The sequence below is a fragment of the Melampsora larici-populina genome, assembly GCF_000204055.1.
Source record: "Melampsora larici-populina 98AG31 unplaced genomic scaffold MELLAscaffold_67, whole genome shotgun sequence".
NCBI classification, from domain to species: domain Eukaryota; kingdom Fungi; phylum Basidiomycota; class Pucciniomycetes; order Pucciniales; family Melampsoraceae; genus Melampsora; species Melampsora laricis-populina.
In genome coordinates, this window is record NW_006768831.1 from 358,844 (window position 1) to 378,571 (window position 19,728).

The 19,728-nt window shown below is 42.7% G+C and overlaps 2 protein-coding genes across 2 annotated transcripts; both read left to right on the forward strand.

Moving 5' to 3' along the window:
* Positions 1–6,235: 6,235 nt before the first annotated feature.
* Positions 6,236–8,474, forward strand: MELLADRAFT_94208 (uncharacterized protein; the record flags this gene model as incomplete). Its single annotated transcript, XM_007417038.1, has 7 exons — positions 6,236–6,475; positions 6,550–6,666; positions 6,749–6,811; positions 6,892–7,866; positions 7,987–8,001; positions 8,143–8,382; positions 8,448–8,474. 7 exons carry the CDS (start codon positions 6,236–6,238, stop codon positions 8,472–8,474), a joined length of 1,677 nt encoding a protein of 558 aa, XP_007417100.1.
* A 2,839-nt stretch (positions 8,475–11,313) lies between these two features.
* MELLADRAFT_112556 (uncharacterized protein) lies at positions 11,314–13,196 on the forward strand (the record flags this gene model as incomplete). Its single annotated transcript, XM_007417052.1, has 2 exons — positions 11,314–11,965; positions 12,295–13,196. 2 exons carry the CDS (start codon positions 11,314–11,316, stop codon positions 13,194–13,196), a joined length of 1,554 nt encoding a protein of 517 aa, XP_007417114.1.
* Positions 13,197–19,728: the final 6,532 nt, after the last annotated feature.

Sequence of the window (19,728 nt, forward strand, 5' to 3'; positions counted from 1 at the left end):
ATCTGATGGTGATTTTGGATTGGATACTTTTCTTTTGAGTGGCATGATGATAGTTTGATAATTGGTTGATGATGATGGTAAAGAAATGCACCATCCGTGTAGTTTGATCACAACTTTCCTGAATTTCAATTTCCAAAGGCTAGACTGTGGTCAAACTCATATGTAACAGCTAGCTTGTAACCTGTAGCCTGTAATCTGTCACCCGGACTTGGCCCCGGACCACACAATTCGGTTTGGAGTCTTTGTTGATTGAAGAACTGATATCGAGTGAGGACGCAGACCCTCTAAATAAACATTCACTCGAACGCAAAAACCCTCTTATCACCCTATAAAAACAATCTATTCAGCATTTTATGCCTCAAAAACAACCACCGGACACCGGAGAAGGTGTTCCGAACCCTCCCCCCCAAAAAAATCCGACTTTGCGACAATCGAATGACGTGGACTCCATGATGTGCGACCTAAGATCTCTTTCATCAGGAAACTCTCAATTGAATGATGCTCTTATTCAACTCATGATCAAGATGATGAACGGGTTCAAAAACACGATCAACGAGCTCAACAACACGATCAAAGAATTACGCGAAGAAATCAAAGTCCTTAAGGAACGCTCAACACCCCAACAAAAAGAGCTCCACGCCACCAACAATACCACTACCCCCAGACCTCGTGCTTGGAACAACCCTTACCCCAAGCAAAACACAACAATGACTCCTAAACAACCCCCCAAAAATTCGGATATCAACAACTTCAAAGCTGCTACATTGATCATTCACAAAACACCTGGTACGGAACCCTTTAAGGGACTGAAAACGGCCGAAATTGCTCAGCAAATCAACAAAGCTCTCGCATCCATCGATGCCAAAGTTAACGGCTCTCAAGTTACGATACGAAGCGCCTCGCTCCTCAAATCAGGCGATGTGGTCATGTATATGGATAATCGATTTATAAAAAAGTGGCTTCTTGAAAACAAGCATATTTGGACAAAGCTAGCACACGACGAATTTGTAACTTCTCAAACGTGTTACCCAGTTCTCTTCAACTATGTACCGGCTGAACTCGAGGTTGAAAACGATGACTTCCCAAAAAAGCTTAGCGAACAAAATGGCATCCCAATCGATTCAATTCACTCAGTAAAATGGCTTAAGAACCCCAAAGATACAGGAAAAACTCACGGTACTATTGTCCTCAACTTACTTGACAAGGAATTAGCTCACAATGTTAGTAAAGGAGGTTTATACGCTGATTATCATCGCATCAAGAGCAAGCAATATGTACAAGGTCCGACGATGTGTTTCAATTGTCTAGACTTGTATCATACTCATAACACTTGCAATAATTATGCTTACTGCACAAAATGTGGTGACCCACATAATTCCAAAGACTGTGCCAATAATGACTCTGCCCAAGTTTGCGCCAGATGCTTTCATTTTGACTGCCAAAAATCCACAGGAAAAGTTGACCGTTTCTCTCCCAAGTATGCTCATTCTTCAAAAAGTTTAGGTTGCCCTCTCTGAAATACGAAGTTTACGATTACACCACAAGACACAAGCGACGATGAGTAATAATCTCAATAACCTCACATCAAATAGTTTTTCCACTCCCCAACTTCCAAACTTTACTGAAGATCAAGAATCTCAATACGAATCAACCTCAGACATCCCCCTCTCACTCAATAATTTTTCAATTTTACACTTCAACTGTCAAAACTCGATCCAAACTACCCACGAAGCACTTACACACACACACTATACAGTATTAGCACTCCAAGAACCCTGGTTTAATACCCATTCTCTCAGCTTCCCACACCACAAAGCGTGGCATAGACTTACAGCATACGATTATAATCCAACATCCTGGGCCAACAGACCAAGAGTTTGTTTGTACCTGTCAAAACTAATCCCTACATCTCAGTTCTCAATTCTACCTAGCTCATCCGATATTGTCCTAGGTATAGAAATCAAAGATCAAGACTCCCGTCAAACTAAACTCAGGATCATATCGTGGTATAATCCCCCCGGATCCCTCAGAGGAATCATGACTCTTGAACGATGGATGAACTCCAATCATGACCGACACATTCCAACAATCTTAGTTTCTGATTCTAATCTCCATCATCACATCTGGAACCCCCCCGACTATACAATCACCGACACACAAGCCAAAAAACTGGTCACCTTCCTCAGTTCTACAGGTCTCAAACTGATCTCACCAAAGGGGGTACCCACAAGGTTTTCTACAGGAACCCACCCAACAACGATTGACCTAGTATGGGCTAGCTGGAACATTACACAAAAGATCCTTAGCTGTAATGTACTAACTAACGATCTTGCCTCTGACCATTTTCCAATTGCAACTTTTCTAGACTTATCTATCCTATCTCCAATAAAAACACATATATCTTTCAAGGTGGCTGACATACAATCAATCCCTTTTCATAGTAAAATCGCCTCAAAACTACATCTCCTCCCAAAAAACTATACGACCTCAACCAGCATCAACACAGCAGTTTCCACACTCTCTAGCATTATACTCGAAGCGGCTCAAGATCAAGGTAGACAAGTCAAAACTAAACCCAATAGACACAAAGCCTGGTGGGATAAGGACAAACTGAACCCAATTCTCAAAAACAGAAACCGTGCCCGTAAATGGATGATCAAGTCAGGTTTACCCGAAGCTCGGACATGCTATCAAGAATGGCAAAAATACTTTAGAGAACAAATACTGAAGACCAAGCTCAACCACTGGAAACAATTCCTTGCAAACTGCTCAAACAATGACACATTCAAAGTGTTCAAATATGTCAAACCCAAGTCAACCGGCGAAATTGCTCCCCTTAAAATGCAAGATGGATCAATTGCAACTACAAAAGAAGACCAGTCATCCACCCTCTTTTACGGTACTTCGGTCGCCCACATTGAAGCCAATTTATCCGACTTACCACACAACCTAGAGGACTTAATCCACTCTACCCCAAACTCGTATCCCACACTCAGAAGTCCCGAACTCAAGAAAATAATTGATAATTTACCAAATCGTAAAGCAAATGGAGAAGATTGTATCTCAAACGAACTCATTAAACTGGCTTTACCAGCAATTGAAGATGAACTTTGCCGACTCTTCAATGCTTGTTTTGACTTAGGCTTCTTCCCAAATGCGTGGCGAACAGCTATAACCATTATAATTCGGAAAAGCGGCAAAGATAACTACTCCGATCCAAATGCCTATAGGCCTATCGCACTCTTAAGCTGTTTAGGTAAAATCTTAGAGAAAATCATTACCAATAGAATCACCTACTGGGCCGAAACCATGAAAATTATTGCTTCAGGCCACATGGGCGGCAGGAGACACCACTCAACCAATGACGCCCTGCTCATTCTCACAACATGGATCAAAGAGAAATGGAGAAACAACGAAGTCGTCTCGGCCTTATCTCTTGATGTCAAGTCAGCGTACCCATTGGTTCACCGTGAAAGACTGTGGTTTATGTTATACAAACACAAGTGCCCCGGCTATTTGATACGGTTAATCCATGGCTTCATTTTGGAAAGGACAACAAACCTACAACTCCAGGATTACCTATCAGAAAGTTTCAACATCGAAAACGGCCTACCACAAGGATCACCTTTATCAGTGATCTTATATATAATTTACAACTCTCCCCTACTAGCCGCATCTAAACCTGACCCGGAAACAAAAGAACTATCCCTTGGTTTCATCGATGATGTAATTCATGTAGTAGCTTCAAAAACCTTTAAGGAGAACTTAGACAAACTTCACTTCCACGCTACTAGGTCACTCAAATGGGGTAAATCCCACGGAGCCATCTTTGATAAGAAAAAAGCTCAACTGATTCATTTCACAAACAAAAGAAATCAAGATCTACCCAGTTTTCATTTTGGTGATGTGATACTACATCCTAAACAAGAAATTAAATGGCTAGGAATCTGGTTTGACTCTAAACTCTTATTCAACTCTCATATACAACATGTAAAAAAAATAGGCAATTATACTATGCACCAACTCCGTAGGCTGAACAAATGTTACTCGGGACTTTCACCCAAAGAGGTCAGGAAACTTGTGACTTCAGTATTAATGCCAAGAATCCTCTATGGTAGTATAGTTTGGTTCACCGCAAGAAACTTCAGGAAGGTCAACAACACCCTAACCACCTTACAAAACACAGCTTTAAACCTCATCCTTGGTGCATTTAGAGGTTCATCTACTGACTTACTGTATCACGATTCTTATATGCCTCCCTTTTACCTCACAACTATGAGACACCACCACAATTTCTATCTGAAACGTCTAGCGACTCCGGAACACCATCCAACACACCGATTCATCAAATTCGAACTAAATCAATCTTTATCAAAACACAAAAGCCCTATTCAAGACATGCTACAACTAGAAGAGCTACGTAAATTATTAGAAATATCAAGCGAAACAATTTACCCTCATTCATTCCCTCCTTGGACCAAAACGTACGGCACACTACACAACCTGGATAACTCAAAAGAAGAAGCCATGGAAGCAGTTCCCCAACAGGTAGAAGAAGAAATAAATAGAGGCTCAATTGTGATCTTCACAGATGGATCTGTCAATGAAAAAGATGGTGGAGCCGCAGCAGTAACTAATGAATCACAGAAGACAATAACAATAAAAGAATCAGAACACTTTTCAAACCATGAAGCCGAGCTTCTAGGCATCTATTTAGCGGCTAGCCTGGCTAAAGAACAAATCGGAAACCGACTTCTACAAGTACCAGATGTAGCAATCTTTAGCGACAACCAAAGTGTATTACGACTAGTCCATGACGTCCCACGCGCAACATCAGGCCAACATCTGATAATTAAAATTCAATCCTGCTTTAGACAGCTCCCAGATAATACAAACATACACCTCTATTGGACTCCGGGCCACGTAGGTATCGAGAATAACGAGAAAGCGGACAACTTAGCCAAACAAGCAGCCGTGAACCAAACAAATCAAGTCAATAGCATTAAACTTCCAGCAAGCTTAGGCAGTTTGAAGAAACAAACGAAGAAAACATTCAACTTAAAGAATTACCCGCTAAAACCAGGCACAAAGCCATTCACAGCAAAGCCCAAAGACATCTCTGACACCTTAATGAACATGGAAAAAGGAAGAGCAGCGGTAATCATTCAACTGAGGGCGGGTCATAGTCCACTCAACGACCATCTACACAAAAGAAAACTAACTGATTCTCCCCTATGTAGCACATGCAAATTGAAAGAAACTACTGAACATTTCTTACTTTATTGTAACAGGTACAAAAAAGAGAGAAAACGATTTCGTGCTAGACTACGAGAAGAAAAAATAAAAGTAAATTGGAATGTGGCAAGAAAACTCATTGATTCGCCTAAAGCTTTCTTTCTTCTTTCAGAATTCATATTAGAGACTAAACGATTTGTATTTTTCAATTCATACTTACAGGACGTAGACTCAAGAAAACAGTCACGGAACAAGAGTTAGAAAGTCGAAGATCCGCGATTCCCACATAGCATTATCTTACGAAGTTATCATCCCGACAAGCTAGGCGCCCCACCTCCTTCCTTAAATTGGGGGACGAGTGGTTAGCAAATAGCGGGTCCAAAAAAAAAAAAAAAAGATAAATCCTCAACACACATTCAAGACAATATCATCCTCCTAAACAGGTTTGGATAAGATAACTAAGTCGAATGTCAATGTTAATGCATATTAGAGCGGTGTCAAGATTGGTAAACAATCAATGACGAGACATACACGCCTAAACTTCCCTTTCCTTCCACCTTAGATTGGGGATGAGTCTGCGGGGTTAGGATGTCACTGTTGCTCGATTCCCTGCATTTATAGGTTATCTAGAGAAAAGTCGCGAGTGGTAAACACCCCCGACAGAACACACAATCCCTAGGATTCTTACCTTCCACCTTAGATTGGGGATGAGTAAGCAAACTATATTGTCACTGTTAATCTCTCTCTCAAAAAAAAAAAGAAGATAGCTATCAAATTGCGTAACGATCAAAAGACCCTTCTTACTCTTGTTACCGACTAGAGGACTGATTTTCTGGTGTACTAGTCATATATTTGCATATTTCCTTGTTCAGATAGTGTAACATGCAATTAAGCAAAAATACACTTTAAAAAAAAAAAAAAAAAAAAAAAAAAAAAAAAAAGAAAAAAAAAAAAAAAGATATCGAGTGATCAAGTACCATTCAAGTCCATATTATTGATCATGTCACCATCAAATCCCAAAGATCAATTCAAATCAGGTGTTATAGCTTTCAGAAAACAACAATTCTCAGATGCAATCATTCATTTCGATCAGGCACTCAATCAAAACTCAAACCATGAAACTTCATTCGAAATCAAACTACTCGATAGTCGTGCTGCAGCCAAAGAAAAGTTAAAAGATTTCAAAGGTGCTTTACTCGATGCTAAACGTGTTATAGACCTTTGTCCTGAACTTCCAAAGGTATCTGTGCTTTATATCACTTTGAAATCATCAAATCATAACCTTCATATTTGCTTACTTTGTCTTGATTTAAGGGTTATATTAGGGCAGCGCGTCTGTTTCATCAAATTGGAAAACTTTCAGCCTCTATCCAGATGTACGATCGTGCTTTGGCAAAAAGTTCAAAAACAGATGATCCTGGTTCATCCTCAGTTGAGGCGAGTTAAGAATATAGACTTTCTTCACCTCTAATCGATTTCCTTGACACGCGTTCTTTGGCGTAATGATTCTTAGGCTCTCAAAGATGAACGTGAAAATGTGCGAAAGTTGGAAAAGGTCCAAGCAAATCTTGGACAAGTAAGTGTATTGATCTAATCTCTAACTCAACAAGCCTTTGACTATCTTTCTGACTGGATGATCATTAAATTTGGCGATAGTTAAAGTCACCTATCAATTATCTCGGACGTTTACCTTTTGAACTTTTCCTACAAGTGATCAACTATCTCGACGACCCAACACGTTTTATATGTATGCGCGTTTGTTCTTCATGGCGCTCAGTAATTTATCAAACTGCAAAGTTCTGGACGTCCCTTACGCTTCAATTCAAGACTAAAAAACCAACAACAAAGCTTAAATACTGGCTTTCAAGATTAGAAGGATCATCTTACAAACTAGAGTCAATCACCATCCTCTATAGTGACACTTGGCCTTTATCGGAACTTCTTTCTGTTTTCAAAACATTAATATCTAAAGAAATACAACATCTCAAGAATTTCACTTTTGTGGAAGATCGAATCATGTATGAATTCCCGGAATTCACTAGGATGTTGAATCATTTGATCGAATATTTGATGACCACCTCGACTAGCTTATGTACCTTGGAAATCAAGACCTCCATAGTCATTTACTGTCCTATTACTTTCTCTAGCTTTTTGATCCAATTCCCAGATCTGATTCAATTAAGGGTCATTGCTGGAAAACGTGGAAATACGGTACCCATGCAGTGCGAGGCGCTACATCGATCACCACCTCCTTCTCGTGTTCGCAAGCTTGATTCGGAAGACGCGGATAATCTGGAAAAACAGGACGACTCGCCCCAAAATCTACCTCAACTTCAAAACCTTGCCTTGCAAGGTATCGTCTTTGCTGACCATCCCGCGGATCCGGTTCAGTTGGAATCTTTGCGAGTGCTCGCTTTACCTGGACGTTCTTCGCTTCCAGATCATGCTCGAGCTTACACTTCCCTCATCGATCTCACTCGTCTTCCACAACTTGAACAGCTTGTCTTCGGTAGCAGCAACCCAAGGGAAAATGTTGTTGGTTATGCTGACTCGGACTGGACAGGTTGCTTAGCGCTACCAAATCTTAAACACATGACCATCAACCGAACTGTCCAGCCTTTGAGTCACTTTGTCAGTCTATCAGACACGGATCAGCCTTTGATGGGACTATTGAATCCAATCGCATCACAGTTGAGTTGTTTGGTTCTCACCGAAGTGGACCCGGTGGCCGGTTTCGGGTTCTTAACCAAGTTTGCACACGAATTTGTAATGCTTGAATCACTGTCAATCTCTGGTTTACCGATAACCTCACGAAACGAGAATCAATTTGTTCAAATCCTAACTACCTTACCTCCTCTCACACATCTTTGTCTCGATCGAACCAATGCAAGTGTTGAAGTGATAAAGGCCATCAAGCCTGAAAAACTCGAGCATTTGGGACTAGTGGAATGCGTACGAATCAGTTTCACAGCAATCACCAATTTACTAACTGCTTCTCAACAATCGACGTCAATGCAAAAGTTATCGTATCTCGATCTCACCGGCTGTACCTTGATTACCTCACGCCCGGAGAAGATTGAATGGCTAAGGACTCAAGTTGAAAGGGTGTTATGGCAACCAGCAATATTAGGAAAGAAAGAGAAACATGTAAAGAAACTGATCCTAGATTTTTGAATGATACCATTAAAGAAACATGTCAAATATTGACACAGGGGATTTGGTCCGACCTCATGTACTAGTATGCTTCAATTTTATTTATATCTGATTTCCTTGATCGTAATCATATTCGTGAATCAATTAGTGAGAAATTTATAGAGTTTTACCATTAGTAGTGCATGATCATCTTGTAAAGACACTTGTGTATAAGCCTAGACATGCATAACATATATAATTATGTAATATCATTTGTACCATAGTGTTCTGTTGTGAGAGGTCTATTCAGGTTCTACTCCCTGAGAAGCGATGCTATGAATTTTGCAATTCATATGGGTTGTGATTTAAAACACTGATGAGGTATACCCAGACAACCAAGTTCTGAAGCTTTTGTTGAAATTAGAAAGCCTACCTTTAGGAAATAGTCTATGGCTCATGATAATCTACTAGTACAGCAGCTCTCCCTTGAGTGAAAGAACATAATATCCTGTTTAGTCCATCGCTTGATCCAGATTATGCTCTGAACGTAAATGATATCCACTTAGGCAGAGGATTTCTTGTCTCACTCAGTGTTGTTCAAAAACGTCAGATGCTATGGTTTGAAGCTGAATCACATGCAATCATGAGGGGATATAATATATATTACGATAGAAACAAACCAGTTTTATTTAAAATCTTGCAAGGAGTGTGTTGTTCGGACCTTGAAACCGTATCACAATCATTATTCGACAACCGGTGATTGGAGCGAGGCTGATTGCTTTCTCCGCATGCTATGTAGTTAGGATTCCGGGTTGTGTTCTTGGTTTGGGTTTATTATTACTGAAGTCTACAGCTTGAGTTTCCCGGGTGTCTTCATAGTCTCTAGCACCCGACCCCCAGCCGTGCCCTAAATTCGCGCCGTCCCGATCTGTCACACGGAGAGTTAGGGAAGGGTTTGACTGCGATGAGGTAACAAACTTGACCCGTCCCTCTCTCGCTCGCCGACTTGTGAGGTGAAAAGAAATCTAGAGGACGAGTCGCGATAGAAAGAATTTCACTAACGATTAGTTTCACTAGGGAGATTACATTTTCACCTTCATGCAATTGTCACAAATCAATTGTTTCGGTAAATTTCCCCAACGACCAGTTTCACTATGTAATTTTTGTATTCGGAAGATGGTTTTGGCAACCTCAAAGGATTCCGTATTTTGCTATAAATCATTCCAAGTGGATTGTCACTCTGCCATCTCTCTTCCATATCAGTCTATCACTTGCTTGAATCAGTTCACCATATTTTACTATCCACACTCGTTTTTGACTTCCTTTGATAATTTTTTTTTGTGGGTTTAGGACAGCATGTCAGTACTTTTTGGATACTTTCTTGACAGAACACAGATAAGCTGAACCAAAATACAATTCCCCAGCTCAACAGATAGTTCGCGCGATCCATTCTACGGGCACATCCAATTACCTTTACCCTGCTCATATTGTTCAGCATCATACCCCAATCAAACCAAAGGTTCCTTGTTAGTTATTGTTCTTGAAAGTGGGTCAGATTTGATCAAACATAACTAATACAGATTACTCATATGTTCTCTTTAGTTTCAGAGTGCTACAATGATAGGTGTCCAATTGCAAAAAATCATTCTCTTAAGCTCAGTAGGGACTGGGCGAAGCGCTGCAAAAATCCAATTCAACCGTAGTTGAAATACTATCGCAAGCAATCCAGCCCCTGTTGAATCAATATCAAAATTCCCTATTTTTATTAGTCAACTTCATGAGACTAAAAAAAATAGGGTGGCGCATAGCCGGTTGCCATCATCTGATGGGCTCTCCAATCCAAAACTTCCTACTCCTCAGCCAAAAGCCTTAGGCTGACCGCATCAGGATTGCCTGATATACCTTTCACAGATAAGGCTGTGGCCCTGAGCTCTCCGGTGGTGGTGCCCACGGGGGAGCCCGAAAAGGAAGTTTGTACCTTTGGGTTGGGGTCCTCATGAAGAACCCCTTGCAAGATAGACGTTGGAACATCCTATAGAAGTTGAGCAAGCAATCGGGTCTGTGGGAATATGGCCTTGGGAATGAACCCGGACTCAGCTTTGTCATCCCAATGAGATTTTGAACGGGGCACTTGGACATGCGAAAGGTCAGTGATATGTTCCTCCTGTTTAAATCTCTTCGGACAACTTCCTTGCTATACTTGCGCTAATTCAGGTGGCAAAATCCTGTGCTCGTCCGAACTTCGCCCAGTCCCTAGTATTGAGTCTTTCAATCATCCCAACCATTTGCGAATTTTCAGAAGACTCAATGGAAATCATGGGCTTCTCCAGAATTAGACCCACTGAACTCGAAGACGAACACAACCGGCCCCCTGCTGAATTCAAATGCGGCTCAGTACTGTGCAAAGATAGCTCGGCATGCAAAGCTAACGGATGCAACTATGGTTGTAATGTCGGGGCTGGTAGCTGCAACGGATTACTTTATTGACCTGTTGCATCAAGCACACCACGGGGTAAGTGGGACGTGCCGAAAGCCGGGCTGAGACCGGTTTTTGACACATTCGAGGTTGGCACAAGGTGTTAACAAAACGGAATATGTGAAAGGGGAGTGAAATCTCAGCATCTGGGAACGCAAGCAGCTACTCTAAAAAGATCACCAACAAAACCCAGCTACACATCAAACTCACCCCAACGGGTCGAGTGAGAGGTTAGCGATGTATGGCTATGTTTCGTTTCAGTCTCTTTCCTTTTTGTTGTCCGTCCTTTCTTCCTCATCTATTTCAAATTATCAAAATTGTAATTGACGAATATTATAATAGTAGTATAAATTTTGACTAAACTTGCTTCATCATTATTCCTTATTATAGTACAAGTTATTCAAAATCAGTCATTCAGACTTAGTTTATTATCAGTTTCAATTTTTATTTTTTATTTCGTCCATTCGAATATGCAAAATGATCAACCTTTATCATCTGAAGAAATTAATTCCGCTAATAGGGCGACAAGCCTTTACCAAAAACTCAAGTCTATTCTCTTTGATTACGACAAAGCGAATGGCAGTAGAGTCATTCCCATGCGAGTCCTCTGCGGGCTGTTCGCTGAAGTCTACCCTCCGACAGACCAAAAATTGCAGCTATGGATTTACAATTTCTCCGTCTTTGGGAGAGCCGCCGTGGAACTCGACTCTAAAGCGGGACGTCCACTTTACCAGCTCGTGGGCAAAAACCACATATGGCCAAATTCCGTCAGAAGCCTTATGGAAGCTGAGCCAGCGATTCTTAGCACTCAGTGCGCCTTCGGAAGGCCATTGGAAGGTGAAATCAATTGCTCGGTCTCTAACAAAAAACTCTTGGACATTGCCAAGGCCAGCTCAGCGGCGAGACATGGTGCCAACCCCGTTCCTTCATCCTCTCAACAAAAGGGTAAAGGCCGTCAATCGAGAAGTCCTCGTAAATCCAGGAGCCCTCGTCGTCACTCTCAGCAATCCAGCCCAGAGCTCCGTTCCCGCCACAGCCCAGAAAGACATTGCCAGGCTAGCCAAGATCTTTGTCGACATTTCTCAAGGAGTCCCCTCGACGTCAATTTGGCTCAACTAACCAGTACGGCTCCTCTCCATCATCACCAGAAACTTCCCGTAGACGGGGTATAAGTCCAGCCAGGTCAACCGGGAGATCCCCGAGCCCCAGGCACAGATCCAGAAAAGATTACAGCCCCAGGCCTTCACACTCTTCTAGCAGAGTCTCCCCACCACGTAGAGAATTTCCTGCCTCATCATCCAGTAGAAGAACACGCTTCAAAGGATCTCCAGATAGAACCCCTCAAGTACCTCTGTTGGACCGCATCAACATGTCTATTTTCAACCGCTTTGGCAAAGAAGATCCCCCGTCTTGCAGCCAGGAAAAAAGATGCAGAATTTCTTCTTCTCCAGAATATAACCCCAAAGGTATTCAATTTGAAAAAGCCTTTCAAACGTTTGTCAGCTCAGCTAGAAAATCATCAAAAAAGTTCGCCTTTCAATCAGCAGAAGAAGAACCGCAAGACAAAATCATTGATACCATTGCTAGAGAAATCAAACAAATCAAGGTCAAATATAAAGATGATATCAAGAGGGAAACAGAACTCTTTGAAGCTAGCCCAGCAAAGCCAGACCAATGGCCATATTCCCAGATTAAAGACCTCTTGGAGTATAAATTTGTGGACCTGGAAAAAGTCTATGCGGATATATATGGCAAACCGGGAGCCATCAAGATGATCAAAATCAATGAGTCTAAGGATTTGGAGTTTGATGAGAAGATCAAAGGTGCCCCCATCCTTGACAAAAGCAATTGGCATCACCTTGTCTCTCTCCTTAGCGCTACTTACCAGGCGGCCTTTCCCCCAGCTAAGAAAAATATCAAAAGTTACTTCGAGTACATTCTGGAATTGGCCAGCGATCCTTCGACAGGCATCCACTGGATCGATGTTCGAGACTTTGACTCGGTGCTACGCCTTCAATTCTCTCGTCACTCCTGGATTGCGTTCGGCGATTGGACCAACCCCAAACTTAAGTACCTCGAGAACAAAATCTTATTCAGCAAAATTAGTCGAATTAATGAAGGAGCTGAGATCATTAAGACACAAACTCACCAACCAAAGGCATCGTCTTTGAAAACCCAGTTGTCGTCATGGTCAAACCCTAAACAAAAACCCACCACACCAAAGCCCAAAAAATCTAGGCTTAATTTTTCCTACGAAATCAACGACACCAGTTTGTGGAAGATGGATGAGGACGGTGACTGCAAGCAACAACATCAAGTATGCAACAAAGTGGGATGCAATGCCGATCATTGAGGAGGCATCACACACCAATAGACCTAACGCACGAAAATTCCTCAGGAATTTAGAATTGGAAGAAGACGCCTCCCACTATTCCTCATCTGTAAACTTCTCTTTAGACGCCAAACCGTTACCATCAGCTCCTCCACTCGATTCAGATCCCTTAGCAGCTTACGCAATACAAAAAAGTCCAGACATCTTTAAAGTCGTATGCCCAATCAAAGCGTCCAGAATTAGAACCCTCACAGCCTCACATCCCAATCAGCTGTTTGTTGAGTCAATACTGAAGGGTGTCTCAGAAGGCTTTTGGCCCATGTCTTCCTTACCCTCTGACAAAACCGTGAAGCACAACAATCACGTTCACACCCCAGAGGGTCTGGCGATTCTGCGAAAAACAAGAGACAAGGAAGTCAAATTAGGGAGATTTTCAGAAGGATTTCATTCACCATTCAGGGGCATGAAGACCGCTCCTCTATGCTTGGCAACAAACAAGAATTCCGGAAAAACTCAAATGTGTACCAACATGAGCTACGGAAATCCGGGGCCCAACGAGCTCATCAACAGAAACCAAATCCGAATAAAGCTTGATTCAATCCCCTCTTTCATCCCGTCATTACTACATTTGAAAAAGCAGCACAGTATTCCTTCTATTGAAAACACCAAATTCATCTAGACTCGAAAACAGAGGCCAAGGCCCAGGAAAATTCTGATATGGAAATCAGACATGGACTCAGCATTCTGGATTCTAGGGATGCATTGTCAGTGGCAACTTCGCCAGGCAATCCGCATAGACGACATGAATCACATAGACCGTTGCGTAAATTTTGGATGCGCCAGCTCCCCCAAAATATGGTGCAGTTTCTTTTTGCTCATCTTATGGATTGCATTCTACGAGCTAGGAATCAAGGGTATCAACTCCTATATGGACGATTCCTGGGGAGCCTGCTGCACAGAGGAGGTGGTCTCCTTGAAAGCTCACCTGATTCCACTTAATCAAGCCAAATTCCTCAGCCTATTCGACTTCCTGGGAATCCCTTGGGCTTGGGAGAAGCAAATTTGGGGAGCTAAACTGGAGGTCATTCACAGCCCCCAATCACAAGTGACTGGCAGCCCAGTACATCCGATGACCTCAATATGTTCTTAAATTGTTTTTAGTTTTTTTTAAGATGTTTTCAATATGTTGTGTACCATGTCTCAACCAGTTATCATAGAGATCTTCTCCAGTCATCATACAAATGCTGATCAGTCACTGGCAAGATCTCAACTGAGTGTTGAACAAGTGTTTGACAGCTATGGAAGCTCCACATCCATAACTCTCACATTCCTTTCAAGAGTGATTGAATGATCAGAGTAGCTCTAGCATGTCAGGCCAAGGTGACACCCTTGATGGAAACACCCAGTTTGCTTTTGGATAATTTAACTGACAGCCAACTTGCTGCACAAAAAACAGAAATCAGTGGATGTCTCCATTTCAACATCTGACCTATCAAGATCGTTGTCCCATGACTAGAACAGCAGGGCAAGTCTTTACTTAAACCGCGATCACACCATTTGCACAAAGCTAGATCCGCAGCACCGTTGGACCTTCATAACTTCCCATTGTCTTCAGGTGGATCTGACCGCACAATCAAAGGGAAGAAGCGCGCAAGAGTGGAACAATCTCCAACACCCCCACCACCTGTACCTGCTATTGTTCCATCAGTCACCCCCTATGAACTGGATTTGCTTCAGCACTGCCTTGAACATGCCATTGCCCCCTCTTGGACCACTCGACCCAAGCCTAACTTTGGAATGGCCAGTGCTGGTACCCCCAAAGCAGCAGACTGGCAATATCTATTCAAAGTCTATATAGTACTTGCTTGGGTACCACATTTCAGCTCTGGAGAGGCTGGAGAGACCTCTTCCAAAATACTTGACTGCCTCCTGCAGCTCATTCAGATTGGTAACATATGTACTTTGTGATCTTTCAAAAGTGGTGACGGAGAAAAGCTCACGGAGTTGGTTGAAAAGCACCAAGCAATCCTTGGGGATGGATGGCCCCATATGATGAAAAAGCCCAATTTGCATTTTGCTGAACACATAGGCTCCATTTCAACACTTCTTGGGCCGCCTGCTTATATGGCTAGCTGGGCAGGTGAGCGGATCATTGGTAGCCTAGTTGCAGCACGTAAAAATGGCAAGAAGGGTATGTCTTTATCTCAAAATTGGGCATATAAACACTCAGCTGAAGTCCTTTTTCCATGACTAGAACGGCAGGGCGAGTCGTTACTTCAGCACTATTCCAGACGTAGCTTCTTCCAAGCCATGATCAATAACAATCACACCGCCTTTGAGAATGATTCTATTATTGGAGAATACCTCTTAAGAAAGCGTCAGACATCGTGGAAAGAAAGACAACTCAGTCCTATTGCCTTTGAGACCCTTCGAAAAAATGGTCATATAGGGGCAGAGTACACTGCACGCTCAAAATTTGATGTGACCACAAGGATCCTCATTTTGAACAAGCCACATAGCACTTACAAGAAGACACCTGGAAATAGCTACATCTCATATTTCCACAACTCATGTAAAAGGAAAGGCTGTATCACGGATATTATCAAGCTTCCCAATTCTGAACATCCACTCCTTGTTGTCAATTCATTGATACCTCTTTCTGATGATGACAAATGCAAAAGTCCGTACTATTCTTTGCCAGACTTGCTGAATGCCTCAGTGCTATATGACAAGCATGGAGGATATCATGTCATTGAGTGCAACAAGGTCATTGGGCAGCTAGTTGTCATCAAGAATGAAAAAGGGACTTTTGAAATTCAAAGCAAAACACTCTCAACAGTTGAATTGATGAATCTGGTGAGTTTTGAATTGATTGGGATTTTTGCTTTTGACTGACTTTTGTGGTTTGACCAGGGATTTGTGCAAGGCAAAGATGAGGATGATAGCATGGATATGGATGGATGATTGCTGCTGAACGGTCATAGGATGATGTAAATGGTCTGACCCAGGGTATCCATTCTGTTTGAACACTCTTGATTTGTAGATGATGCCAATTTGTATCTATGATTTTGAGAGGCATTATATCTGGACTTCACCTGTGCTGCTGGAAAGGATGCATATGGGGAATTGATTATGTCAGCTCATTATGACTCATATATATATTCAAGATCAGGTTAACCACTTGTGGAGATATGGTCCATGCCTAGTCAAGAACATTACAATGACCAGTCAAGATATATGTGATAACTGGTCAACCAAAAACTTGTCAAAGACTGTGCAATGTTAGTTCAACAACCTATTCAAAACAAATTGAAAACAAATTGAAAACTTGTTGAGGTCGCCGGGATGTACTGGGCTGCCAGTCACTTGTGATTGGGGGCTGTGATTGGGCATCTAATCAATAGCAATACCATGATCATATCCCTCACCAAAGAAAAGAAATCAGCCCTAGTGGAACAACTCCGATCCTTTGCCTCCTCAACCTCTCAGCCCCTAGTCGAGTGGCAACGGCTTACAGGCTGAGCAAACTGGGCGTTAAACACCTTTCCGTTAGGTAGATGGTCTCTTCAATCATCCTGGGATAAAATTGCAGGGAATAATATGAGAAACACCCACGTCCCCCTTAACAAAGCAACTAAAGAGGACCTATCTTGGCTTGCTGATTCGCTGGAAGCGTGGAACAGCAGACTGATCATGGAATCCTTCTACTGGGAACTGCATCTGGCAGAAGCTACCTTTTTCTGTGACGCCTGCCCTACGGGCATCGGCATTTGGAATCCACAATCGAACAAAACCTGGGATCTGTTCCTTCCCCCACCAGCTTGCGACAATTATTGGGCCAAGCTCTTAGTGGTGGTGTTAGCTATAGACTCAGAGGTGCTGTCAAAAGCGAAGAAGATTCTGATTCTTACAGACAACAAATCAGTCTGTTATCTGCTTGGATCCCACTCACCAACTGACCTGACGCGTGTACTGTTCAGGCACGCAGTTACAGCAATACTAGATAATTCTCTCAACGTTGTTGTCAGGCACGTGGCCGGTGAACGAAACGTCATAGCAGACAAACTTTCATGGCAAAAAATCATCTCAGACGAGGGAGCTCCTCCGACGCGCGTACACAAGACCCTCCCACCCATTCCCAAACACCTCGACGGCGGCATACGTCGAGCAAAGTGACCTCCCACAACTTTCACCTCTTACTAAAACTGATTAATTCCTTCAAACATCATTCTCTCTGGAAAAAGCTAAACCCCTCTTACAAAAAATTGTTTCTATCTGCCTTATCTTTCAATAATCGCCAACTTTCCACCATGCCGTCTAAAAAATTCATCACCCAAGAATACTCATTTGAAGAAAGAGAAACCATGAAATCTTTGGATAGGAAACATTGCCTCGAACCATCTTTGCTAGCAAAATACAAATGCGGAGTCCGGCGATTCTTTGTGTTCTGCTCCAGCCAAAAAATCGAACCTGCCGTCCCTTCTGAGATTCACCTCGCCCACTTCATTTCAGTAGTGGGAAGGGAAGTCAAACCAGGCACTGTCAAAACCTACCTCACAGGAATAGTTCGCAACTTCAAAGAAGAATTTCCAGAAGTAGTGACCATCAGAAGCAGCGACAAAATCAAAAACTCAATCGTCGGGTGCGAGAAACAATTCTCGACCCCGTCCAAGCAAGCCCCACCCTTCTCCCTCCTTGACCTTGAAATAGCGTCAAACAAATTCAACTCTACCTTTGACAACCTTCTATTTAACCTCATCCTCGCGTTAGGGTTCGTGGCCTTACATCACCTCGGCAAACTTGTAACACCCGACATCATCAAATTTCGTAACTCAAGAAAATCCATCCGACATTCCTCTGTCCAAATTGCCTTGAAAGGGGAGGCGGCATCTTATGTTCTCCCGTACCACAAAGCGGACAGGAAATACAAGAGTACACCTGTGGTAGCCGTGCAACAAGTAGGCAACCGCCTCTGCCCGTTTAGAACTCTCGTACAATACATCAATCTCTGAGACCAAAAATTCCCCTCACACCTCCTTCTCCTAGTCAAGGACAACGGATCACTGCCGACCAGGTCCTGGTTCATGGATCAATTGGCCTCTATCTTTGGCAGTGAGCGGACCGGCCACTCTCTTCGCGCCGGAGGAGCAACAGCTCTAGCCCAGGCTGGCATTCCTATGAAAAGTGTTGGAATAATAAAATGATGTGTCTAGTAGGACTCGAACTCACGTGGTGGGCGTGGCGTGAAAAGCGCGCCTTTTAGGCGCGCCCCCACGCCTACGCCCGGGCGCACCCGAGAAGTCAAAATATGGGGTGGGCGCGCCCTTTGAGCAAGTACTGTCGGTCTTGAGCTTTCTCATCGTTTTCTCACCCCCCCCACCACCAATCATGCCCAAAAAGCCTTTTCTTGGGAATGTCTTCTCAAAAAACCAAGTCAGGACCGCGCATGAAAGTTGATACATTGAAGATGATCTCTCAGATTGAAATGGATCTTCAAGCTGAAAACCCAAGTGGTAAATCTACAGTCGAAAGCACAAAATATAATGAAGATGAGATCAAGAGAGATGTACAGTTTGAAGACCTTGACCAGCTTCAAGAATTTGAAGACGGAGTTCTTTTTGATCATCCAGTGGAACTCGATGACATTCCAATTGAGGAACAAAGCTACATAGAATCTTTGTTTGACCTCACTTTGTTCAATAATTCCAATCAAGTATTTACAGATGTCATGGTAGTGGATGATTCTGACAATGAATCATGGGACAAAGATGATCTCTTTATTTGATTCTTAACATTTTCTTTGTCCTTTATTCAAGTAATATGTTATCTGCAAGAATCAGTCTTCCTCTTTCAACACTTTGAACGGTTCTTTTGCAATTTTTTTATCATCTTTGCGATTTTTTTCGATTTTTCTTGGTTTTGTGTACCCAAAAGGCGCGCCCTTGGCGCCCTCACTACAGGCGCGCCTTCAAAAAATTTGAAAAGGTGCGCTGGGCGCGCCCTGAATTCAAACCCCGCGCCCACCACGAGAACTCGAACCCACAACCCTCTTAATCCAGATGAGTGCTCTGACCATTGAGCTATAGACACTGTATGCCAATCATGTGGGGAGGCAGGTATGGCTCCTAGTATCAACATAGCGGACTAAAACCCCTATATAAAGTTGTACCGGTACAGTTACGTGAGCACATAACAACTGGGAGACTCTTACGCACTCTACGTAAGAAATCACCCAATCCTCAACATGAGGAAAGCCGTCAAACACATGCCGCAAATCGGGCTATCAGTAGGGGAGCATATCCAGTTCCCGGGAAAAACTCCTGTACGTCTACAACCATTGCTCAATGGTTAATCTAGCTCAACCAGTTCTGGTTCTCTTTCTTACAGCCACTGTATGAAAGTCACAGATTGTGGTTCCAAAGGCTTGCAGGAGAAAACTCTGCGCACAGCTCTCATAAGTGATTTTTCTGCACAGACTTCACTACTTGTCGCTGACATCTTTCTACACGCAGAAACAATGAACTCCTCCCCCTCCGATGTAGACGAGGAGCAC